Genomic DNA, 27675 nt, shown 5'->3' on the forward strand with positions numbered 1-27675 from the left:
CACCGACAATAAGTTCTTCCCAAGGCCACCACTTTAGTTGTGTTCATACTGCAATGGTTTGGATTGTGCTGATTGGAGGGGGCTTCTGCTGAGACCCCACATGATTAGCCATTATCGCCACACAAAGTGGTGAGCAAATCTTCATGACGCGGGAATCTGAACGATTATTTTTCAGTGTAAAGGCATCCCCCGACTGAGCAGCATTTTTTTGCTTATCGTTAGTCTTTCAGCTGTGGCATACAAAAAAACTCAACGATGGATCGGCCCGTGTGAACAGGCCATCGTTCATATATCAATGGCTGCCTGTGTATTGGGAATGGAGGTGGGTGGCCCGGGACGATACCTGGTCGACTCCACCTCCATTCACTGAGCAATGCTCATTCCTGTGTAAAGGCACAGGAATGATTAATACTTAGATGACCTATGACTGCCAGGTCGTCCAGTGTTAAAGAGCCCTTAAAAAAAATGCATGGACAAGTTGAGTCTTCTACATGAGGTTGCTCTTTGTAGCCGCTTAGATACAACCACCAAAGTGTTTTTGCCCTTCCAAACGTGCGGCCAGAAATGTTGCAGGGTAACGTTGGCAGCATGTGCCTCCGTCACATGAGAATAAAGCAGCAGATCCCCTGCCGCCCATTGTTCGGCGTTTATCTCCAGCTGGAGTGTGGCATCGGGCTTCTACCGAGATTATACTTGAAAGAGATCTCACCCCAGGATAAAGAGGCCGATAGTAAAAGGTCATTAGTTTATCTGCGGCTGCACATGCAGGAGATTTGGGGAAACTTCTGATTGTACAGATACATTTAGAATGAATCCTGGAAGTGACTGCATCACAAGACGGATTTACTACATACAGTTCTCCAGGACTGCTGGACCGCAGGTTTTCAAAAATTCATCTTCTATTTCAGTGTAGATCTGAGCCGTTCCATGACTGGTACAGGCCGGTAGCCACCAGAGACATTTAGGCTATTGCTTTAGATGTGAATGGAGAAGAAAACATCCGCATAACTAAAAACCGATGTTTTCACTCATGTGATCTGGAGTAGAAAAGAAAACACGGCATGTCCCATCTTTCTGCGTTTCGCCTTTCTTTATGAATCCCCCCTATTTCCATACGGAGCCTCCTTTTTATCATATCATTTTCTCAAGCCAAAATCGTGATCGCCCGTGTGAAGGAGCTCCGATACGTGTGTTTTATGTCCCATGTTGTACCTCAGGTGCTAAAAGTAGACGGATAGGATTTGCCAAAACGGAAGAAATTTTTAAAAAAATTTGGTTGTTTTTTTCAACTGCAGTCTGTCAGATCTGGACATACAAACTGTACTAAATCTGCTTTAGTCAGATATAGATTTCCACTTGTTCACTTTCATTTGAAAGCACATGAAAAACCCTGTGTTTAGGAGACTTACTAATTTAACATTCATTTTCAAAACTGGAGGTATATTGTTTTACGTTTTCATTTAGATGTAGTTTTTATATATCTAGTATTGATAACTAAATTAATAAGTAGTTTCTCTAATAAACGGCTGTGAGGATACATTCATGTGCAGCAGAACTGGGGTAGATTTTCCGCTGCAGAAAACGTACGCCAAATTCCGCATTACACCGCAGGTGTGGATCTTCACGCAGATTTTAACATGAATCCGAACAGACTTCACCCTTAGGCCTCATGTCCACAGAGAAATTAAGAATTAAAATTCAGAGCGTTTTTCCTGCACGCGGATCCGCGCCCCATAGGGATGCATTAGACACCCGCCGGTAGTTAAATACCTGTGGATGTCATTTTTCCCTGCAGGCACGGGTCCCGTGTGCAGGAAAAAATCCGGACATGCTCCATTTGTGTGCGGGTCTCCCGCAGGCTTCTATTGAAGCCTATGGAAGCCGTCCAGATCCGCAGGAGACCCGCACCAGAATTAAACTCACCTGCTCCGACGGTGCGGTTCTTCCCTTCTTCGCGGCCGGATCTTCTTTCTCCGGCCCGGTGGATGTGCCCGGCGCATGCGTGCGGCACGCAGCCGGTGTGCCGAGCACATCCGCCGGGCCGAAGAAGAAAAAAAAACGGCCGCGAAGAAGGGAAGATCCGCATCGTCCGGAGCAGGTGAGTTTATTCTTATTTTAATGCCTCATGTCCGCGGGGTAGGAGGGACCCGCTACGGATTCTACATGAAGAATCCGCGACGGGCCTGATTTTCCCCGTGGACATGAGGCCTTAGTTTGAAAGGGTGAAATTAACTGCGGATCCATATGAAAAACCACAACAAAAGTCTAGACAAATTATTTTAAAAATGAATCTTACACTACACAATCACTTCTACTATCCAAATGGATAGAAGGGGTTATGGCGGATGTAATGTGTGTGATTTACACACTATGTTCTCCTCATCTCTTCACATGAGCGATCCCCAATACTTCGCTCCCCACCATGTGAAATCCACAGGGATGCAAGGTGTTTTCATGGCAAAAAAGGTTCAGGGATGCAGGGATCCTCCCATTGCTTTCAGTGGGGCGGTGCTGCTGCCGCCGGCCCTATTGACAACAACGGGGCTGTGATGCGGGATCACGCAGCCAGATAGAACATGCCCCGATTTGACCTATACCAACCAGCACAATGCAGAGGCTGCAGCACTAGTGTTAGCGCCACCCTCAATGCATGCACAGGCGCAGCGCTGCAGAACAACTTCAACATTCCAAGTGATTTTATACAGTTACCAAGAATTTCCATCAAATTGGTTTCATGAGAACCTCACGAATGTAACCCCTTAGGTTTTCACACGGGCGAGTGTGATATTGGACTATAAAACTTGTCGCCGCAGATGCGAGGCGATTTTGTGTTAAAAACGTTTCGTATCACTTTAGGGTAAAGGGAAACCTCACATCACAATTTGCTGGCCCCATTGAAAATAATGGCGATGCAATGCGAGGGAACGCCCAAAGATAGGACATGCAGCTCGTGTGTATGACCCATTCAAAAATGAGGTTCATCTTCAGGCGAGGTTTGTGGGTCTCACAGCGCAATTTTCTCGGCCTTGTGAAAGCAGCCTTGGTAACGTTGCCTATTTTGGACCCATAACTTTTTTATCTTGCCACCGGAGCTCTGTGCGGCTTGTTTGTTGTGTGGCGAGCTGTAGCTTTTATTGGTAACATTAGGAAACACATATGGCCATTTTGACATTTGTATAGCGCTTTTTGTGGAGGTGAAGAAGAAAAAAAAAAGTGATTGCATTTTGGCTCTGGTTATTTTAAAAAAAATAGCTTCTGCCATGCAGGATAAAAAGCATGCTCAACTTATTGTGTAGGTCATTATGTATACAACATTTTTTTTTATATAAACAAGATGGCACAAAATAAACAAGAAAAGAGTTTTACTATGTTTTTTTATGTGTCTTTCCATTCCTTTTATTTACTTCTTTTTCCCCATTTTTATGTCCCTATAGGGGACTTCAACCTGCAATGCTATGATCGCTCTGATAATGCACTGCAGTTTTTCTGTACTGACCCAGACGTCACTGACTGGCATCCTGTTGAGAGACAACCCTAATTCAGTGAGCCTTTTACATGCTACGATCAACACTAATCGCAACATATGAGGGGTTAACAGCGGGAGGCTGGCTGTTAGTCACTGCTGCCTCCCACTGTGGATGGCGGCGGTTCAGCTTCTGAGCCCACACCATCCATGGGGCATAACTGTACGTCCATTTGTGAAAACTGCTACTCCACCACGGCATACATATATGCCCCACGGCAGTAAGTGGTTAATGAATGCCACAGATTGTTGCAAGATAGTAAAAGCAGCATAACTCACCTGTTTGTTCTACCACCGTTACCAGCGCCTCCGCTCCCCCACGGTCTTTGTTTTCCAGAACTGTAGCAATGCCATTACCAACTACCCATATGACCATTGAGGCCAGTGACGGGCTGCAGTCCTAATGTGAGTAGTCCATGCATTACAACTACAGGGCTGCGGAGCGCAGAAGAACAACAGCGGTGGTGCTGGGACAGTGGCAGAACGAACAGGTGAGTTAAGCTGCTCTTATTACAATGACCCATGTCTTTCCTTATATTTCTGTAGGTCTTGGAAAACACTTTTAAAAGGGGTTCTCCGATTAAAAGTCATTTAGCACCTATCCACAAGAGAGGGATAAGAATTTCCAATCGATGAGGGTCTGACCACCGGAATCCCCAGGAATCCTGAGAATGATGCACCTGAATGCCCATGTGAATGGATGGAGTGGAGGTGTACAAGCGTGGCCACTGCTCTATTCACTTCTTTGGGAGGAAGAGAGATTGGCGCACTCGGTTATCTCCCTCCCTCCCATAGAAGTGAATGGAGTGGTGGTCACACATGCACACTATTATTCTATTCATATGGGACGTGGAGCGCTGGTGGTCCCCAGCAGTCAGATCCCCAGAGATCAGACCTTTATCCTGTGGATGTGGAAGGTCTTTAATGGGAAAACCCCTTTTGGGTGTGTTCACATACTTTGGTGCGGATTTTGTTGCAGGCTTTGCCGCAGATCAACAGTGGATTTCACCCTTTCAATCTAAAGGTGTGAAGTCTGCCGTAGAGCCACAATAAATCCCATGGCAAAATCTGCACCAAGGGTCCTGCAGCATTTGCTGTGGATTTTGGGGCAGATTATCCACTACGTGTGAACGCGACTTTTATGAAATTCTCTACACATAAGTCCAATTTCAAAATGGCAAATATCCCATCCCCATTAAGCTACCTGCACACGTAGCATAGTTTCCACTACGGAACGGACACTGCAGATTTTGGCGCAATCTACATCAAATTCCCTATGTAATAGAATTTTGACAATGATTTCCTTCCTTGATTTGAAAAAGTGAAATCCGCAATCAAAATCCATAACCTGCATTCACATGCTGCGAACGTACAATCCGCACCGCAGGTCACAGAATGGCGTGGATTTAGTTCAGCAACGTGTCAATGGGATTTGTCAAAAACACGTTCAGATTGCCGCTACTCCACCTCTACGCTCACACAGTGAAATTCGCCATGTGATTTTCCAGGTGAATTCCACCCCTAAAAACCGTGGAAATTCCGCATTTTTCTGCTGCAATTTTCGGTGCAGATATGTGCCCGGATTTAGCCCTCTCAATGGGCAAAATCAGCTTCCAGAATTGCAAGGTGCAAAATTGCGTTCCAGCGTCAAGAAGTGACATGTTGGAAATCTGTAAGATCGACGGGGATAAATCTGCGTGCCGATCTGCGTTAAAACGCGGCAGAAAACTGAAGATTTTGAGGCTGTTTTCAGAGACCGAACTAATGCAGGAAATTCCACAACGAATTCCGCCGTGTGTGAACATACCTTAGAAGAGCGATCAAGGGGTCGGGAAGTCTATAGACTTCTAGGAGCGGAGAATATACTAAAGGCCAGCTTCTCAGAAATGTATGCCAATACCAACCTTGGCTACATTTACGGTATAAATATATATAAATCTGTAGGTCTGGGGCGGCCCGCTCCCGAAAGTGCTGGCCACTTTTCAGAAAAAAATGTCAGGGTTGGCGCAGAATGAAAGAAAAGTAGCAGTTTTTTACGCAGATACCCACTTGCACAAAGTTTTCAGAATTCTACACTAGAAACGGTTGTAAAAAACCTGTGTAATGTGCCCCTTAGTCGCTATTCACATTGAGCCACAAACTATTCGCCAACCTGAAATGAGGGGGAACAGAAGATCATATACAACAGCACAGCAGAACGGATGGAGACAAGACTTCAGGTTTACTGTCCCTTTAAAAACAGCAAATAACACAACTAGCTGGAAACAATACACACTACAAGCCAAGACGTAAACACACATAAAAGAAAAAGAAGAAAACAAAAGACAAGCAGTTAAACCAAAAGAAAGCAGAAAGAGAAGCAAAATACCTTCATTGACTGAGAAACAGGAATGCAAAGTGCGATCAGACCCAGAGGGATCGGAGTCAGTGCGAGCGGAAGCATCAGGCGCAACAGCTTTCAGAGGAAACAAGAGAAGAGAGAGACAGGAGAAAATGAGCTACAGTGGCGCTTCCCGTCAGAACAGATCAGTATACAAAGCAGAACACAGAAAAACAGCTTTCTAGAAAGAAAGAAGAGAAGACAAGCAGATCTGAGCAGTGCGCTACTGACAGACAGCGAGGGCGCGAGCGAGGAGACACCGACACAATGCAACACATCCTGGACAGCCCTGGGGCCAACGGGAGAGTCTCATGGAGTTCCTTTAATTTCATCAATTAAATGCGTAATTATGTACTTTTTCCTTTTTTATCAGTTTTTTAGGGGCGGCCATATTGGAGACACACCCTTCCTTTCTTCAGGGAATGGAAATCAATGGACAGAGAAGTGTGGAGTACAGTCCCAGCCTCAGAGACGATGGACAGATGGGAGAACTGCTAAGGGGGTTGGACCAAGATTGACTTTAATCACTTATCCACGGGATAGGTGAAAAAAGCCTGATTGGTGGGGGTCTCACTGCTAAAACCCCTCACTATCACAAGAATGGGGGTCCCGTGTCCCCCTGTCCATAGTCAACGTGGGCTCACTGCAGTGACAGGCATACTGAATTGAGTGGCAGTAGAGCATGCGCAGTGCCGATCTATTCATTTCAATGCGGCTGACGGAAATAGCCCAAAACAAGTGCTCAGTTATCTCTGGCAGTCCCACTGAAGATGAATGGAGCAGTACCGTAACGTTTGTGACCGCCACTTCATTCAACCTCCCCCTCACTGTGGGGGGTTGCAGTGAGCCCACAATGAAAGAGAGGGGGACATGGGAACCCCATTCTTGGGATTGGTGGTGGTCTTAGTGCAACCCCTTTAAATAACATTTTATGTTCTGATGGGACTAATCCCTTAAAACAACTCAGTACCACAACATTCCCTCTAGAAGTCTAAAAGGTCCCCATAAACCTTTGACCAAACAATCATTTAATCCCCACATGGTTCAGTTAGCTGGCTCAAGGTTGACTCGGCCTTCCATCCTTCCGAGGTCGGTAAAATGGCTAATAAATAAGTTACTTGAAAGCGTTGAGGAATAAGTTGGCGCTATATAAATAACAAGATTTTTAACTGCAGCCTTTTCTCAGGCCAATGAGGTCATGTTGATCGATCAAATGGCCTAGAAGGAGCTCAATCCTTTCCAAGTGAATGCGATTGAGTTTTTCTTACAATGTACGGTACTGTGCTCGGTATAGAGTGCTATGGCCACTCACTTCACACAGCTGATCAGTAGGGATCACAAGTAGCAGAACCCCACCTATCTGATATTGATGACCTACCCTCAATATCTTAGTCCCAGAAATGCCTAGAACCATTGTGGGTGCCAGAGGTCAAAGATGAAAATGACCCCAGAGCTATAAATCAGCGCACTCATCACATTAGATCAGTATATAGCAAGCTGAGACTTTGCAACACGTTTCAAGACTTCGACAAACCTCTTCCTCGGGTAAGTCAGGGAGGTGACTTAGAGCTCTGGGATCGCCTCCACTGGTGCAAATACCGAGCGGCCCGCTTAATCAAGAAGCGTCTGCTTTGTGAAGGAGTCAGCAGCACTACTTAATAAGCAGTTGTATGTGCTGCTCGTCTACACAGCCCGGACAGCTGAGTGGATATTACTGCATTAATTGATAATTCTCCGGCGGTTCTACACATGAGCCCTTGCTCTCTTTTTATCTATGTTGCACTTTCTCGGATGAAAATACCCCTATATGCCCATTTTTACCATTCCGTAAAAATAACACAATCACTTTCTTACCTCGATCAGAACGATTACTGCGATACTGAGTTTATATAGATTTGTTTTTTTATTGTTTACTACTTTTGCACAATAAAAACAAGTTTTTAATGAAAACCAGTTGACTCTTTATGGCCTCATCCTAAGACTCAGAACATTTTTCATTTTGCCAGTAACGGAGCAGTGTCTTGTATTTTGCAAGAAGAGTTGAAGTTTTTATTGGTGCCCGTTTGAGGCACATGTGACTTTTGGATTGCTTTTTATTGAGTTTTTCTGGGAAGCTAACAAAAGAAAAATAGCAATTCTGGAGTTATTTTTAAAATTATTCTTCTAGTGTTCACCATCCATGATAAGTGCAATAGTTTCATGTCATGGCTGTTACGAGCCCGGTAATACCAATTATGTGTTGCTTTTAAAAAAAATGTTTTTGGTATTTTATTCATTTAAAAATGTGTTATTTTTAACTGGACTTTTATTCTTTAATTTAAGCTTTGTTAAAGGTTTGTTTTTTCAATGCTATTTTTTAGTTTCCCGACAAAACTTGAATATGCGATTGTTCGATTCTTAGGATAGTACACTGCAATACTCATGTAGTGCATTGTACTAAGCCTGTGGCAACAGCCTACTAGACTCTGCTGAAGGCGCGGTCTAACAGGCTGAGTTACATGGCAGACATGGAGGTCTTTGTCAAGCTTCTGGCTGCCGTGGGAACCCACTGGTACCCTGCGGGGTGCCGATAGGGGACACAGCCCTCGTCATCTGCTTAAACTCGTGGCCAAATGCTTTGAAATTGATAAAAATTTTAGTTTTGCTAAATTGAAAATTCTAAATTCAGTGTCTTTAGATCTTTTAGTAGATGTTCCTATGTATGTCAAAGTACAATTACAAGCATTTCATAAGTTTTTAGGCTAGTTTTATTGACAAATACATGAAGTTTAGGCAAAGACTATTTACAGCACTGAACCTTATCTTTCAAGACTTGTGCAATTCTGGGCCAAATCCTGATATTTTATATCCCAAAAACCTGGTTTTGTACGACTTACCCGGGTTCTTTTTTGTTCAATCTGACATTTTCTTTAAAAACCAGCAAGCGTTCAGTGTGACTAACGTGCAGTAATGGTGGGCGCATGCAAGCACGGGGGAGGGAGGGGTGCAAAACCGTCTTCAGTATGTACAATACGGTCACTGGATGGCTCCTTTTTTAAAAAAATTTTAGCACAAATTAGCACACGGTCCCCTGTTGCTTTATAAATAAATAATGGCGCCTCTTTATAGAATCCCTTCTCACTACTGGTATTTCTTCCATGTGCCGACTGTTCGGTGCTAATAAAGAGAATTATGGTGTAAGCGGTTGCGGGGCGGGCGGCCATTACCATATGAATGGGGAAGAGGCCCTTAAGAATCACACATTGTGTAACTGGAGGTCAATGGTAAGATTTAGAGGTCACTGCTTCACACTTCCTTCCTATAGAGAAATTACCATATGTCACGCACAACCAGCTCTTGCAGAATTGACGACGCCACCGCTTTCCTGCGCAAGTTAAATAATGTTTTGTAGGGCGGCGTGTTTGCTTTTCATGCAGTTAACTTCTTTTGTCGCCCCGGGGTATCTGCATGAAGACGATCTGTTTCATAATTCAATGCAAATGTATCATAATGTCAGCGAGGCACGTGTGAGGGGGGAGAGGTGGCCGCGCTCCCCTCATCTGGGCTTTAGCAGAACAAACAAGGGCTTAATGCCGAGGACGGCTGACATTTGCATTCAGGTTCTTGACATAATAGGAATGTGCATTTTGAATATGTATGCCTTTCAAGCCGAATTACTGCAACATGAACTGTGGGGGAAGGAGGGGTGAAAAGCTGCGGCCATTATCTCTGCTAACTATTTAAATAGCATCCTGGGCGCTCTCATTAGCAGGAACACATTGTGCCCCGTGGATGGCCTGATTCACTAACAGGCAGGAGGGGGAATGCGATGCCATAAATAGGGCACCGGGAAGATGCTGGCATGTCTAATGGAGCTAAACTATTTCTTTTGTTAGGTTCCACTTCAATTATTCACTTTTAGGGGGAGGGGGGGGGGGGGGGGAAATCAACAAGAATGTACCCCACTATACATAGCCAGAATTAAACCATCCGGAGTAGATTATATTATTCTGCAGCTTTGAACACTGATTGGCCACTTTATTAGAGACCCCAATCTAGTAGCACGTTGGACCTCCTTTGGCCTTCCCAACCGCAGCAATTCATTGTGCTGTAGATTCCACTGGTGATTAAATCGTTCTTCAGGAAAATCGGACAGGAGGCTTCTTGTAGTTGCCGCAGATTAGATGGAGGTGCTGACGTCTTCTGACCAGCTGACAGGAAGGGGTCATTGATTCATGCTGCTTGTGCCAAATTCTGACCTCCCATCAGCACGGTCCAACAGAAATCTGGCATCATCTGACCAGATGTTTTTCCACTGCTCAGTGATATAGTTTTTGTGCTCTTTTGCCCACTGGAGTCTTAACTCTCTGTCTCTTAGACACGATGGTGCCGGGAACTGGTCGTCTGCTGGTATAGCCCATCCGTGCGAAGGAATGATGAGTTGTATATATGGACATGTTAGTTGGAGCACCAGTTTGCTCAACTGTGCACTGCCTGCTGGTCAGAACAATTCCTATCATCCTCCGCTGACCCCTCGCAGCAACGAGCCATAGGACCCCCTTTCGCTGGATGCATTTTCTCAATTCCAGTATACTCTCCACACAGCAGCACAGGAAAAGCCCACAAAGTTGGCAGTGAAATCCTGGCCGCGGCCTAGCACCAATAACCAGGCCTCAACGGAAGAAATCGCTCAGAATGCAGGATTTTCCCACTCTAAGGTTGGCTTTCCAAGGGACAACGATCGTCCAAATAGTCGCTCGATACAGTGAATGGAAGCGACAATTGTTCTGTGTAAACACGACCACCAACCGGGTGAAGAGCGAGAATTCATTTACTAGTCACTTCCTTTCAGCTCACCTAAAAGTAGTCGCTGGTTTATTAATGATCGTGTGGCATTCAACGATGAACCAACAACTTTACAGGGAGGTGTGCATTTAATTGGCGTGTGCCCCCCACTGAGGGCTGATTGGCTCCTGCTTTTTTTTTTTAATTCTATCCTCCCGTTTAATGCTCATTGGGTCTCCAAACACACAACCACAAGCGAGTGATCCTTTTCTCAACAGTCCCTGCTGGTCTTTGAGTGAACACTTGCTGCTACGGTCTCTAGCTGGTTTTGGTCCTGCGAGAGACCGCAGAAGTGAGTATTCACTCCAAGACTGTCCGCACGTATATTTATGTGTATTCGGTGGACTCTGGGGTGATTTAGTGAATCCTGCACTGAGCAGGGGGACGGACCTGATGACCCTGGAGGTCCCTTCCAACTCCACCACTCTATAATTCTATAACGGCAACCAATGAGCATGCATTGTTAAGAGACTGAAATTTCAAATCCACACTCCCCAAAGAACATTACACCCCCCAACTAGTCAACTATTGATATTTCGGCTCGTGTACACGCTCCCAACAATTCATTCAGCCCTCTCCAAAATTGAACAAGTGAATAACAATCACTGTGTGTCAAAGAACAAACAGTTGTTTGTACGCTTTAGCGACTATCTAGAAGGACTATTCGGACCACAGTTGTCCCAAATAAAGCCGCCCTTATGTGGATTCCCACCGAGATTGACCCACAGAAAACATGTGATTTTATGCTGCACCCCGGGGTCATGGGGATCATTTCCACACAGGGAAGCTCCAATCACAAACGGGCTGGGGGCTCTAATAAAGGGTCCATTCAGTGTTATTCATCATTATTAGGACATCTACAGTCCGGTAAAGGGACGCATGTCTGTTTGCATCAGCCGCATAGTCTAGTGCACTTTATGGCAATGTGTGCTTAGTTAGGGGATATGACTCAGTCCCAGTAATGACTAATTACGCAGGCCAATCTAGTGCATCAGTAGGTCACCGTGTACCTTGCTTATGAACGCCACTCCAGTTTCTCAGTACGTAACGCTCACTGCTGAGACGGCAGGAGTCCAGCTACAGTCCTGATCAATCATTCATTATTTCCATGTAGAACATCCTTTGTAAAACGCTGATGACACAGTTAAATGTCACATCCTTAAAAATGTCTGTGTAAAACAAATCTACATGCGTGAGTGGACAAGTATATTAATCCATGCAGTCGTCTCCCCGCTTCACAGTGATGGCCCTTTACAACAGTCCTGGACCATTGTGGAGCGAGGGTGGGCAAACTTTACAATGGAGGCAGTTAAAGCGATCCAGGGCCGGAGGGTGGAGAGGGTATATTACTTGTACTTGAGTTTCTCCTTTGTCCCTCCATTGTGCGGCTTCTGGTCCCATCCTCGAATGGCCAAGATGTCAGTCACCATCTTTAGACTACCTAATAGCATATAGTGCATTTGGACTTTTAGTGCACTATACCTGCTCTGTGATTAGCCAGCACTGCTCATGTGATTAGCACTGGCCAATCACAGAGCAGTGCATAGTCTACTTCGAAAATGGTGGCGACCATCTTGACCGCCTGAAAATGGGTCAAGAATCAGTGCAACTGAGAAAAGGAGAAGATCAAGTGCAGGTAAAATACCACTTGTGTCCTCCAGTCCCGGGACTTAATTTTTTTCCCCCAAAACAGAGGGTCACTTTAAGTCATTAGTTAGAACAAGGATGCTATATGCAAGGTAGTAATTGGTACTGCAGAGGTGGAGTAAACAGATCAGTGGCTCGAGACCGTCCAAGAGTATATTGTACATATTATAAAGTGGATCGTTTGTACTATACAGAACATTTATGGCGCTCATCCAGTTTAGAAGACGCATTTTCATACACCTCAATAGTGGATTCTGAGTTAATAGAGAGAAGTCCTCTGTTTCAGGATCCTCATCACTGGGCCATAGTGAAAAATAGATGCAAACAAAGAGTGTTCCCAGCTTCGGAAGACTGTTCTCACCTGTATTACACAAAACCATGATATAAATGGACACTGTGTAATGCTTCATTTCTCCTGAGGGGGTGCTGCAGGGAAACTGAACACTTACTTGCAGGACTCCCCACAGATTACAGCAGATCAGTGGTGGTCCCAGCAGCAGGATATTTTGTGAGGAGTTTATTGTTAAGGGACACTTCTAACAAGTAGGGGTTGTCGAAGTAGAGAAACACAATAAGAACAGTACAAGTTCAAGCTGACAGATTCCCTTATGCCATTGTAGCAAACAGTTGTAAGAACTAATAGGTCTGTTCTGTGCTGACTTTGTATAGGGATACACCCTATTGAAATAGGGAATGGTAGCACACAGTTGTCAATTTCCCCAAACATTTCCAGGAAAAGCAACAGAGCAGCAATATAATGCAGATTTCTAAGAAAAGGTGTTACAAAAATGATATTTCATGGAGAATCCAAGATTTTCAAACACACGCCTGTCAGGAAAGGTTACATGTTCCCTATACTATATTTGTGTTTTAAATATTGTTAAAAATATATGTTGACAACAGGCTGGCACCTATGGAGACCAGTAATCCCCACCTCACCCCAGGTCAGTAACCATTTCCCTCTAGATATTGCGGTGGCATTTAAAGACTACTCTTTGGGCCTTTACTCTGTAGACAATATCAAACTGGAGACCCTACACCCCAATTTTCATTTGTATGTGCAACAATATATTCGAGGGTTCTATTCTCTTTATGTAATGTGGCGGAAGCCCTTGATACTCCTGTTTTAGACAACGAACTTTAGGATGCCTTAAAAAAACTCAAGTCAGGCAAAGCTCCTAGCCCCGAAGGCTTATCCCTCCCTTGTTAGAAGACATGTGTTGACGTTCTGAGTCCTTACATTTTGTCGCCCTTCAGTTCTTTAGCCAGTGGATCCCATTTTCTGATGGATTCCCTCGGAGCACACATCTCTGTTATGCCCAACCCAGGAAAGTCCCCTCACAATGTGCCAGTTATAGACCAATCTCATTACTCAACGTTGATATTAAACTGCGTGCCAAGATTCTTTTTGCTAGGCTGGCCCCACTTCATGGAGTATCACTGACCCGGACCAAGCAGGTTCCATGGCAGGTCGTGAGGCCCATGTCACCACCACCAAAGCAATTAACTTGATTCATAGATCTAACTTAATAACGTGCCCCTCATGCTGCTTTCGACAGATGCCGCAAAAGCTTTCGACCATGTTAAGTGGATTTTTATGGAGAAACTCTTCGTAGCATCGGTCTGAAACCCAATATGCTTAAATGTATGATTGCTCTCTATGCCGGGTCCTCTGCAAAAGTTCGGCTGAATGGTGTTCTGTCAGATGATATAACAATTTGTAAGGGCACTCGGCAGTGCTGCCCTCTTCCCCCCCTTCTATTTCTTCTTACCTTGGAACACGTCCTTAAATAAGTATGGGCAAATTTGGAATTTGTGTGTCTGGCAGTGACTATAGAATCGCAGCGTACGCAATGACCTTTTGTTCTTACTAATCCCTGCATTGACCTTCCGAACTTGTTGCAAAAGTTCTGGAAATTCTCCTTCCTTTCTAATTTTAAAATTAAAGGGGCTATCCGAGGATATATACTTCTTACTGTGATTTGTGGTGTTGGACCAACCACTTCCAGTTGCGATCCAACAAGGCATCACGTGGTATGGCAGGCCGACGACATAGGTAAGGGATGGGCTATCAGCTCATTATAATGATTAAAAGCAAGTCCCTCTTTTAATCACTGCGTCAGTATCTATTCCTTAAACATTCTCCCACTATTAAAATCAATTCAAGAGGACTACTCAAAGATTTGCTTCCCACTTAGTCTACGTCATCGATTAGTGTGGTCATTCTCCGCAGAAACCGTGGGTGCACATAGAACAAAGTTTTTCAGAAATTCCCCTCTCGCCCTTCCATGGTTGAGGCCACATACTTTGTGTACAAAAAGAATCATCCTTTCATTCGGCCCACACTTAGTTGTGATCAATCTTGAATAGTCAGTTCTTTTGTGATTCGTACTCACTCTCTGATTTTGGGCAACCCTGAATTTTCTCCGAGTTTGGTTGACCCCACATTTCGAGTGTGGATTACTGCAGGCGGGTTCAGAATCTGTTCCTGAAGAGACCCAGTCAGACCCCTTACCAAAACGACAATTAGCTGGAATCACTGACCTATTACCTTTAGATAGCTGGAAAGTCCTCCAGCTTACATATTTTCTACATTCCCTTTCTTAGAGAGAGAACCCCCATTGAACAACTATGCATGGGATCAGAACCACTGTGGCAAACCTTATGTTATTCCTGCAAGAACTTGCTTTCTTCCCTGGATCAACCGACTCCCCAATTCCTATTACAATGGGAAGCCAACCTTGGACTTTTAAGATCCTCTGACCAAATATCTAGCATTTTCCCATTTACTCACAAGTCCTCTTTAGTTTGCGGTTCCAGGAAGCGAACTATAAAGTTACTTTTACGCGGGTATAGGGTTCACTCTTCCTAGCGGTTAGTAATATCTATTGGAGATGCAGGAAGGAGGGTACATTTCTACACATCTTCTGGTTCTTGATTCATTTTGGGCTTGAGTCCAAGAGATAACCCAAACCATTACTGGGCTGATGTCTGACCTGGGTGTGGTTCTTTTCCTACTCCATCATCATGAGACCCGGCCCCCTAACTATAAGTCCTCTATTCTTCATTTCCTGGTGATGACAGCTAGGACATGTATACCGAAACAGTCTAGTGTGTCACTTTGTGAAGTTATGCATATGAAGGATCTGACTTTTTCCCTGCATGATACATATGCCACGTTCTATAAGATTTGGTTAGAATTCCAGCAAGCCACAGAATATAGGGATTTCCTTCAAGAAGCAGCCTGATTGGTTTCCCAATTGCAGATGGCTGACGATTGTTCATCCACACTTCTGTTTAATCCCTTCTCTATTCTATTCATTTCCCATTCTCTCCCCTATCCCTTATCCGTCCTCCCCTCTTAGTCTTTATATACCTTTTTTTCCTTTAATTCTCTCTCTATTCTTCTCTCTCTTTCCCTCCTGCCTTTTCTGTTCTTCTTTCATGTTCGCTCTTGTCCATTATTATATCCTGACAACCCTGGGGTGGATCATTCCCTTGCCCACTGACTGTAATGCTCTTGCCTGTCCTGTAGTGTTCTTACTTCTTGGCTCTCATAATGATACATTGTATTCTGCTTAAAGGTACAGTGTTGGTTTAAATGGTGGTGTGGGGGAGGCTCTCCCCTTCGCTCGTCTACCCACGTTATACATAAAGAATTTATAATATAATTTTATAATATATATATGTATATCCCTGCTTGTCTGGTGTTATGAGTTTAATATATCAGCGAAGGTGCAGGCAGGCTGTACACTATATTAAGAGCTATCAATAACATTCCCCCGTGAGAATGCTTTATTGCCTATAGCCAATACTGCTCAGCCGCTGCTGGCCCTTTAAGCAGTGCGGTTACCTTGCTTTATCTGGCCTTGTATGAGGTTGCTGCTGGAGCTCTGCGGGGAAGCCTTTCCCTTCACGGAGTCTGGAGAGCCGGACCTGGGTGGCCTTAAAAAAACACAAAGTACATAACTTATTAAGTGCATTAGGTTTCGGTTTCCTTAACATCCTGCTAGCCGATTTGCCCAGAAGATGATGGCACAGAGCGCTGCACAACACTGCATGTGATTGGTTCAATATCATCCACAAGCTCCTGTCTCCGGTCTGTGGACAGGTTCAGATGCTGCACATTTGTGGTGTGGATTCCGCATTGCGAATCTGCAGCAATTTACAGCACAATCCACGCCAAAACCTCGTCCACATGTGGTGGAGAAAAGTTAAATTGTGGAGAAATTGCAGATTTTCACTGTGGATTTCACCTTTTAATGGATACGTGAAATGCATAGTAAATCCTTAGAAAATCTGGAAGTGGATTTTGCTAAGAAATCACCATGAATATAGTGCAAGATCCCAGGCTGAATCTTTATGCCGCCTGTGGGCGTAGCATTAGGCTATGGTAGCCTATAATCTATGAAAGGAGCAATTGCAGAGGATCATGGGAGTCTCTTTAAAAGGGAACCTGTCACAAGGTTCATGCTGCCTGAACAACGGGCTCCGTGAACCTGGGACAGGCATTTCGGAATAAACATACTTTGAAGATTCATTCCAAGCTGTGAGTTATGAGGGTAGCGCCACACGGGCGAGATGATGGCGGCACCGTGCCAGCTTCTCAACTCAGAGAGCTTTATGGAATGAATCTTTAAAGTATGTTTTTCCTGAAATGTACCAGCACTTCAGAATAAGACATACATGCCCGCAATGGACATACCTTCCCCAGTTAATACTGCCCGTTATTTGGGCAGCGTGAACCTGGTGACAGGTTCCCTTTAAATGGGTTGTCCAAAACTCCCCTAAAAACCATCAAGAAATAAGAAAATAAAGGAATTCATCAAACCCCTGTGGGCCGCTGATCCCCAGTGTCTACTACATGTCCAAGAGTATGGGCACATGTTCAGGCAGATGCGCCATAATGCTGATGTGAATGCGGCCTAACAGTGGATTGTCTAAATGGGGAAAATTGTGCTGAAAAAAAGTGTCTTTTTTGCCTTGCACCGCATTCTTCATGCGCTTACGGTAGGTTCCCACAACTGATTTTTGCTGCAGAATCTGGTCAGCATTAAATTCCATGCAAATCCGCATTGGATTCGGACGGGTGCGCATACTATTAGGAGTATGTTCACACTACGGATGTCGCTGTGGAATTTTACATGCAAAATCAGTCAGTAAAACTGTGGCAGAAATCCGCAGTATTTGCTGTGGATTTGCAGGCAGAACCTCTGAAAAGCCTCTGCAGAAGGAAGCGTAGTGCTACTTTGCTTCGCTGATCTGCGTGAAAATGCAATGGAAATTCCACACGTGGATTTTGCCCATTGGTAGGTTTAAATCTGCATATGGATCCATGCAAACATCTCGGTTTTATAGGCAGAGTTCCCGGCAGAACCCGCCATGTGAACATAGCTTTAGGGAGCGGCCACACATGGCATCGTTTAGTGTGGATCTGCACAAAAATCCAGATTTTGCCATACAGATTTTGGTGCAGATCCACATCATTTGGCTTTACACATAGCAGATCTGGTGCTAATTTTCCACACCCGAAAAATCCTCAAATCAGCGCCATTTGGTAAGGATTTTTGACATAGATGTTGGTGTGAATGCTTCCGCTGTAGAAATCTGCAACGACTCCTCTACTTGGAAATGCAGGAAACTGAATCTACACTAAACTCTATTAAAAAGTTGCAGAATAGCCCAAAAACAGAACAAAAAGTAAACCCCTTAGAGTCAAAAGAAAAGAACCCGAAGAAGCCGCATGAAGTTGTGTTAGTAGGATAATATGTACCTTTGGGGAGCCTTCTTCATATGGTCTCCAATGAACGTAGCATTGGTCATGCTCATCAAAGTGTTTGCCAGAGATATAAGTGACAAGAGATGTTGAGTGGTGACAGCACGTGACACGCCATAATTGCCCTTTCCAAGTCCTTCACTAATTGACACCTTCCTGTCTACGCCTACATTCTCGCTGGGCACTTTATTAACACACTGATTAAACCCTGGAAGCATCAGTGACATGTGGCCACCTCTTGAGAGTAGGCCAAAAGAAACCGGACAATGTGGCTTAAGCATCCCAAGGCGGTCGAGGCACACTTCATCTAGTCCCGCATTCAAGCCCCAGGCATGAAGACAGGACATAAAGAGCTTGGCAGTGTCCATGGTGAGGTTGTACTCTAGTAGGGTTAATGGTTTAGATTTGCTAGAGCGGTACTCCGGGTCACTCTCGTCACGTTTTTGTCTCATCGCTTCTTCGTCTTCGTCATCGTCGTCAAGAAGATGTTCTTTAATGTTCTCTTTGATGGTTTCCTTGACCTGTTGGAAGAGTACGGCTGCTCGTTTACCAGCCAGAAAAGAGCCTCCTTTGTCAGAGCTGCCAGATGCTTTCTGCAAACTCTCCGGGGAGATAAGTGCAGTATTTGGCCTCGAGGCTTCTTCAGTGAGTAGCTGTATAATTAGTGCTTCCACATCAAAGAAGAGCAGGTGTATGTCCGAGTCTGTTACATTCGTCTTTATTGCTTGAACCATCAAGGAGTTATGGGAATATTTAGGCAAATTCCCCTGCAAAAAAAAAAAAAAAAGTCACACACAAAAAGCGCATACTAGAAGATCGATTGGGTGGACAGTATATTAGCGGTAGGACTTTAAAGGTTATCAAAAGTCACTGGGAAAGAATAAGGATCAGAAACATCTTAAAATAGAAGATCCAGACTTCAATAAAAACAACTTTGACCTACAAGATCTTGAAAAGACAACTTGTCTTGTGGAGATGGAACTAGCCGAGAGGGCTCAGTTATTTCTGCATCTCTCTGAGTAGTATGGCGCACTAGGGCACATGTTTGATCACACTTCACCCCCAATGTGGAGGAATGGAGGGTCTTGAGTTCCCCTTACTACTTATCAGTATTTACCCCAATTGCAATCAAGTGCCATACATGGTCCTGGGCTGTAAACCCATAGTATTACATATGTATAGCGCAGGTCTAAAGCTGCTGCGATATAGCAAGAGCAGGTCAGTTAGCCGAGGACCCCAAGAAGAATACAGAAGTGCTTTACAACCGCTTGTAACTTTTGTGTTTCCATTGTACATCATTTAGCACTCAATGAGCACTAGGTAGTAAATAAAGGAAGTGGTGGCACCATTGCTTCTACTGTACCCGAAGGTCATCAGATACCATGACCATGGCAGAGCTGCTATGTTTAAAGGAATCCCATCATCAGATTCATAACCATGGGCAGCATGAACCCAAGACAGAGATGCCTATTGCCTCCTTGAGTGCTTTATTCTGAAACGCTTCGGCATTTCAGAATAAATGCCCTTTGAAGTTTGACTCGGAGCGGAGCTCCGAGTCACAGCGGTGGGCCGCGCCAGCCTCTCCCAACACATTGCCTGAAGATGGACAGCTCACTCCCTATTTACAAGCGGGGAGATAAGCTGTCAGTCTGCATACAGTAGGCTGGCACGGCCCGCCCCCTTGACTCGAAGATCAGCCACGAGTCAAACTTTAAAATGCATTTATTCTGAAATGCAGTATTGAAGAATAAGCCATTCACAGGGGCAATAAGCTTCTCGTCTCGGGTTTATACTGATTGTTTGAGCAGCATGAATTTGATGACAGAATCCATCTAAAGGGGGTGAACTAGAATAGACTTTTTTCATCTCTTAATAGGATAAGTGATGAAAGTCTGAACGTTGGGGATCTCAACACTGAGAACCCCACTGAAACCAGGAACAGGGATCCTATATCCTCCTATTCTCATAACAGCGGGCTAATTGCACCTAGGGTACCAGCAGCGACGTCAGACTGAGTAGAGCGGCAGTCAAGCATGCATGGCCACTGCTCCATTCATTTCAATGCAGAGCACTTGTACTTGGCTATCTCCGACAGTCCTACTGAAAATGCATGGAGCAGCACTGCGCATGCGCAACCGCAGCTCCATTCAATCTCCTCCTCAATATGGGGAGTGCAGTGCACACGTAGTGAGGACGACGGGATATGGAAGCCACCCTTTTCGGGATCAGTCGGGGTTTCATCGGTGAGGATAGATGACAAAAGCCTATTCTTGTACAAACTCTTTAACAGACCCAGATCAGCTCTGGCAATAGCTACTGTCACCTGCAACTGGTGCTCCTTCAGTTATACACTGGCTGAAGGGAGTGGGTGATTGGCAGCAACAGTCACATGTCCCTGTTGTCGATGATCATTACAGCCAAATCACTAACTCACCTGGCCCAGTGATTAATTCAAATGGTCACATGCCCTCTGGTAGGGATGCCAAGGGTACTGCAGCAGGAAGTAGAGGGCAGCGGTGGACCAGCCACTATCAGACGGTAGAGAGGAAGGATGGGATAAGTAAGCCTTCTCTTACGTTTGCCACCACAGTCTGCAAGTTGACTTTAGATAAAATGTATAGGATCTGAAAAATAGCGCCGCTCTTTTCTATGGGCTGTGAATGGTACTGCAGCTCAGACTAATGCAAGCGATTGATGCCGATTGCTATACATACATCAAGAAGAAATTTGTATAGATATTTTTTCCATAACAGAGTTGGCCCCTCGTTCACACAAAATAATTTTGGTAGGGATTGGGTTTCATATGCTCCAACCAAATCAGTGGTGAGACGCACACCAATTTAGGATTCTATGAAATGCTATGAAAATCACTGCTGCTGTTGAAACTGCAAAGACTTTGAAATCGGCGATGTGAAAAAAAGAATTGACATATCAATGCTTGTTGTGGAAACCGCGTTGAGCGGGCGCATGTGGATTTGTCCCATTGACTGGGCCTAAATCTGCATCCATGGCAAAACTCCCGAGGATCAGCCTCAGCGTTCTGTTGTGAATGTCAGATCCATGGCGGAAAAATCCACATAGTTCTGACCACTCCAGAGGCCGTGTGAACAAGGCCATATGCATAGAAGTATCAAAAGCGTTCGACTGTACTTTATTGTATCCGTGAGAAGCTCTGCTGGCGATATAACTGAAAAGCATTAAAAGGCAAGAAACCGTGTCGATGGCTACAGGTGTACGGCTGGTAGATCTTACAGCTTGTTCTCCCCTGGCTTACATCAGATATCGGGGTCTACTGTAACTCTGATGTCCATCACCTCGAAAACATTTACAAAACAATGAACTCTAAAGTTTTGGGGGTTTTTGTAATAAAAAGACAACTTTCAGACTCAAACTATAATATTTAGTAAATCAAAGTAAATCACATTTTCTTCCTAAACAGAACCTGTCCCACTGAACATGCTGTCTAATCTGCCATCAGCGGGTTACAGACCGGAGGTGAGGAACCGATTGATATATATAGTTTTCTGGAATAAGATTCAGTATAACTTGTCATTTATTCAGTTAAATCCCTATTGACTCTGGGCTTAGGAGTCCACTGGGCGGAGCCAATCACTGACTGCTTCCCTTGTATTGGTGTACACAAGATAGCTGCCAATCAACAACTGCCCACTGGACTCGTAATACCAGAATAAGCAGAAATTTAACTAAATAAGCAGAAACCCTACCAAACCTTTTCCCACAAAACTATAATATACTCCAGAACTGCCACTATATAGCAAGTTGGCAGATCAGACTGTATGCTCAATGTGACAGGTTTCCTTTAAAAGGTTTGTGTCAAGATGGCATCCCCTGTTCACATGCCAGAGTGGCTGGGCGTGGTACTACACAGACCGTCGGCTAAACCCATTCAAGTGAATGGGACTAAACTGCAGTACAAGGAATCGTTACTACAAACATGTATGGTATGGGGTTTGGCAAGCAAGCTGCTGATTGGTGGGGGTACCCGGAGCTGGATCCCCATTGATCTGATATTGACGGTGTATTCTAAGGATAGGCCATCAATATCAAAGTCGCGGAAAACCCCTTTTAATATTAATTACTTGTTTTCCAAACAAAACTAGATCACTTCAGTGAGATATTTTTATGTTTCAGCAGCGCAAAAGAAAAAAGTATTTGTGTACACGAGTAAACACACGCGCTTTTTTTTTTTTTTTAACATAAAGAACCCTGCCCCCGGAAGAAGTTAAAACTCGGCATGCAGTTATGCAAATGATGAGAGTTGTGGGATCATTAGTTGAACGGTCTTGTCACCGGAGGCCATAGAAGTGGCTCCACCCTAGGCCTGTAAAATGCTGTGTACGTAGTGACCTCTTTGTCTGCTTGTGTAGAGCTTGTTGACCAGTAGACGCCTCTACGACACAATCCAAGAGTTTCCTTGTCTGCCATCTCGAAGCAGGAGGCACCATCATTAAAGGTCCCTTAGTCAGTTGGAACCATTTCCAGGCGCTTTGGCAGAAGGACATTTGATCTCACGGCTCCTATTATGTGTACTACCTTTACCACCCTCCGTTGCCTCAGTGATGTTGTGCATGATAAAACTGGGCTGCAATGGATCAGAACTGGGTTGTCTTCCATGTTGAATCAGAGTTTAGTTTGGGCACTGACGTGGGGGTGAGTGCCTCAATCCTGGTGGCACACTGCCCCCTGCTTGTGGGATGGTCTGGGAGGTCGTTGCATACAACAGTCGGTCACCCCTAGTAGGGGTACGAGGGACAATGACAGCTCAGCGATATGTTCAGGACATCCTGCAGCCACATGTGTTCCTCTCATGGAGGCTTCCAGCAGGATAATGCTCGGCCGCACACACAAGGGGGGGTCACAGGAAGCCCCCACAACATTGTCACACTTCTGTGGCTGCCCGGTCACCAGATTTAGAAGACGTATGGGACCATTTGGGACACCAACTTTGACAGTTAACGGGTTTGCACAATCTAGAGGCTCAGTTACAGCAATATGGAGAGATATGCAGCAGGATACCATACAGAACCTGTATGCCTCCATGCCCGCCCATACCACATCTTGTATCCAAGCTAGAGGCAGCACAACAGGGTACTAGAGCCTTCATGCCCGCCTGCATCACATCTTGTATCTAAGCTAGAGGCGGTACAACAGGGTACTAGAGCCTCCATGCCCGCCCATATCACATCTTGTATCCAAGCTAGAGTCGGTACAACAGGGTACTAGAGCCTCCATACCCGTCCGTATCACATCTTGTATCCAAGCTAGAGTCGATACAACAGGGTACTAGAGCCTCCATGCCCGCCCGTATCACATCTTGTATCCATGCTAGAAGTGGACCAGCAGGGTACTAGAGCCTCCCTTCACGAGGGGTCAGCTTCCACAATAAATTCTCCTTTTGCTCTGATATAGTAATCACTTACTTTTATCAACCTTACAATTAGATAGAAAGTTTCATACTATTCCAACAACTCCTTCTAGGGGAGGATTTTTTTTCGATAATGAGTGTATAATGCAACTTTATAAAATCAGCAATATATAAAACACTGGAGTCATATTAGGAACACAAAATAATAAAAAAAAAAAAAAAAGAAAAAACTAATACAAAACATATACAGTATATATCGAGTCAGTCGCTGCTTCGGTAGTACAAAGAGCATGGCCGTTAGGGCTCAAGCAGAAAAAGCAGCTTAGTACGGACACGAAGACTGTTGTAAGAAAGGCAAGAACGCTAATGCTAGAATGGTAGGTTAGTGCTGACCCCGCTGCCCTTTATAAGCTGCGCTACAGGACAGAAAGCAGCAGCTGGGAACGAGGCGGAGGTAAACAAAGGGTCCTGCCAACCTTGGGGTTTTCAGTAATTGTAAAAAGACAAATCAGCGGATGGACTTGTTCCACAAAGACTGCAACACGGTAAAAAAAATGCTTTATCGACGTGAAGAGTGAAAATAATGTTCTGCTGCAGCGCCAGAGAGGTTAAAACAACCGCGCACCCTGTTTGATTAATATTGTATACGAAAAGTTGCTTGACGGAGATGCAAGGATGCATTATGATTTACTGTAAGATGGCATTTAGGAAGCAGACAGCGGCTGAAAAGTTACATCTAAAGATTGTTCTTTGGTAAATCTTTGAGGGTCCTCATGAGAGTCGATGTTTGGAAGCCTCTGAAAGACACATCCCTGGATGTACGTTAGTGTAGACCGCTCTGCCCATCTACCGTCTCGTGGATAGACAGATGAATACTGTAAAACCTTAAATATGCCTATACATTGAATACACAAGAGAAAATACAGGAAACACCATCAAAGAAGTTGTAGAAGTTGTTGTAGTAGAAAGCGTAATAAGTAAATGTAAGAGCCAACAATGTGTGTAGTAGGAGCCACTTACTACTGGGCCCAAGGATACTGGGAAGTTCACTGCAGGAACTCGTCATTATACTGGACAGTGCACAATTAGCAATAAGTAAATCAGTTGGAATGATGGGATTATAAAAAATGAAGAGGTGTCTGTGGAAAAAACACTAAAAACATAGATAACTAGAGAAGATGATAAAAAGCAGCACAATAGTAGGCCTTCTACCCATTTATAATAAAATAAGACAAACTATGAGAAAGAGCGATAGAGAGATGTGACAGATAGAAGAGAGAGATATGACAGATAAAGAGAAGAGAGAGATCTGAGAGAGATATGACAGAGAGAAGAGAGAGAGAGAAGAGAGCGGGCAAGAGATACGAGAGAGAGATAGAAGAGAGATGAGAGAGTGAAAGATAGATATAAGATAGACAGACAGCTGGGTGGATGGACATTAACCTATAAAATAAATATGACAACATTCTGGGTTGTCCGTGATCACTTCTCCGATTACTAAAACTGCTTTCCTACCATTAGGGCTCAGTTCAGAGTTTCCATCTTCTGCTCCATTTTTGGAGGAAAGAAACAGATAGAATTAAAAAAAACAAAAAAAAAACACCTTTTCTCTCCATTGATTTTAACGGGTTTTTAAAAAAAAAATATATATATTAAAAAACCTGAAAGCAAACAGAAAGGCTTCCATTTCTGACAGGTTTCCATTTTTTGGAAGGAAAAATAACACTGCAGAAACCTGATGGAATGGGAGCAAATGGAAGCCTGTTTGCCTTCTGTTTTTGGTTTTTTTTTGTTTTTTTTTTAAATCTCATTGAAATCAATGAGAAAAAAAATGGATTAGTTTTTTTCTCTGTTTTATTTCAGAGCAGAGAGACGAAAACCCTAAGCGGAGCCCAACACAGCTGGGAATACAGAACTTGTACCAATATCATCGGGACAGACACCCGATACTGCCAACATAAATTTGGTTTTATCCATTAAGAAAAAATGAAGTAACAGATGTAAAATAACCGGTTATAACCAAATAATGATCAGCATACAATTAACCGGACACTCGCCACATTATTTTTTTATTGCATTGGCTAAAATTTAAAAAAACTAAAATAGTACCAAAGTCTTAGCAAAAGAAAATGACTGAAAAACAGTAGAAGCGGGATCGTTCTCAGGCTATTTCCAGGAATAATCTTTGGGCAGATTAAGTCATATTGATTCAATTCATTTTGTTTTTTAATAATAAAAAACCCTTTTTCATATTAATCCCTGAGATTAAAACAAAAAAAAACAGTAAATCCAGATTAACGCCAGCAGATGTAAAGACTTGGAATCTGAGATTAAAAATCGAGAGACGGTCGTAGTAAACGAGAACCAAACTTAGAGAGTCGGGAAACAATAATTCTCCAACCACATTAACAGAAACGTCTATACGGGGTGGTCATATACAGCGGTATAGGGAAAGGGGAGGGTTAAAAAACGAAGTAATCTTAATGCTTAAGACTCATTAAAGCACTTCTGCTCATAATGGCGAGGCTTAAAAGATTAAGCAATGATTTATTAAATATGTAGCACCCTATTAAACTTCTAGTACGCAATTACAATGATTGAACATGACAATGGTTGTGTCAATCACAACACAATCTCAGCCTAATCTTACGGCAAATCCTTCGTGCTCCGTAGCTGCCTTACACGTACGACAAGGATGGACACCAGCTAGAAGAGTGCCGACACCGTCCTCTGCTAACTCAGTCACTACCGGCTACTGATGTAATTAAGGGGAATGAATCAGCAGAAAATGACTATTTTTGTACGTTTTTAGGTTAAACATATTTTTTTATAATTCTTCATGCTTTTTTAAATAAATTTTGAAATGACATAATCTATATTAAAAATAGCAAAAAACTGAAATCCTGCAGTTCTCACTTTAACCACTAAGCATAATAGTCTGACACTGTTCTGTAGAGAGAACTTCTCAGCAGTCATTGCATACATCACAGGCAGGATTACACTGACAGGTAATACCTATAAAATAGAGAACACAGGATCCACCGTTCACAATAGGTGATGGTCAAAGCTCACCTCCTCTCCTTCCCTGCACAGAGCATGCCGACAACACTCTCCCATAGAAGTTAAAGTGTCCCCTCCTGACTATAAAATCTAAAGCACATGAGCTTGGCTGTAAAGCATCTCTAAATGCTGTGAAGTGCAGTTTCTGCAAGATGGCTACCTCCATAGTCATGTACAGGCCATAGAATGCTGCATTGAGCAGGGGTCGGATACGATGACCCTAGAGGTCCCTTTCAACTCTACCATTCTATGATATACATAATAAATCTACAATCAGAAAATAAAAAACACTAGTAAAATTGAAACTGTTTTACTATCCGGTTTTAATTAGTATAAAATACCTTTAAAGACTCACTGACAAAAAAAAGCTCAAGATATAATAAAGAAATATAGAAATCAGACCACCATAAACACATCTATGGGGCTCCATTGGTTGCCGCTCTGCTTCCTCTACCTCTATTCTAAATGCCCCTATACAAGTTCTGGTATTGTGAATGACAGGGAACATGGAGAAACTCGATTTCATCACTGGGATTATCATAGACACTATAGATGTAGAGACTATGCGAACAGTTTTATCCTTTATGGTAAGTTTTAAAGGGTGATGTGATATGCTTTGTCCTTGGAAACAGCGCCACTGTTATTCATGGCCATGTCTGGTTATGCAGACGACTTTTAATCAAGTAACTAATAAATATAGCTGATGGACAAGAACAACAGTGATAGTTGGAAAAAAAGTGCACTTTTTTTTCCAATTCTAAAGCAACCTCCAGTATTACGATGTGATGGAATGAATGGAATTATATGAAAATGGGGGCAGAACCAGACATGTTGGTCTTCAAAACCCATCCAATTGCTGCTTCAATCTTGAACCTCTGGGCAGCTCACTACAGACATAGGGATTATAAGTTTCTAGTCATTTATGAGAAAACGAAGATACGGGCGAGGAAGGGGAGCTCGATACGGGCGAGGAAGGGGAGCTCGATACGGGCGAGGAAGGGGAGCTCGATACGGGCGAGGAAGGGGAGCTCGATACGGGCGAGGAAGGGGAGCTCGATACAAGCGAGGAAGGGGAGCTC

At 43.8% G+C, this 27675-nt stretch overlaps 1 protein-coding gene across 2 annotated transcripts in view; it reads right to left on the bottom strand.

Moving 5' to 3' along the window:
• WDR7 (WD repeat domain 7) overlaps positions 1 to 27675 on the bottom strand; it is a 356850-nt gene that overhangs the window by 243534 nt on the left and 85641 nt on the right. Inside the window, exons 15-17 of one of the 2 annotated variants that reach the window (XM_066602523.1) lie at positions 18148 to 18917; positions 16228 to 16319; positions 5892 to 5978 (exon numbers count right to left, since the gene is read on the bottom strand). In XM_066602523.1, coding sequence (XP_066458620.1) covers positions 5892 to 5978; positions 16228 to 16319; positions 18148 to 18917 — 949 coding nt within the window. The remainder of the gene's footprint in view (positions 1 to 5891; positions 5979 to 16227; positions 16320 to 18147; positions 18918 to 27675) is intronic. The other variant, XM_066602521.1, reaches the window with a different exon arrangement.

Source organism: Eleutherodactylus coqui, chromosome 5, assembly GCF_035609145.1.
Source record: "Eleutherodactylus coqui strain aEleCoq1 chromosome 5, aEleCoq1.hap1, whole genome shotgun sequence".
Classification (NCBI taxonomy): Eukaryota; Metazoa; Chordata; class Amphibia; order Anura; family Eleutherodactylidae; genus Eleutherodactylus; species Eleutherodactylus coqui.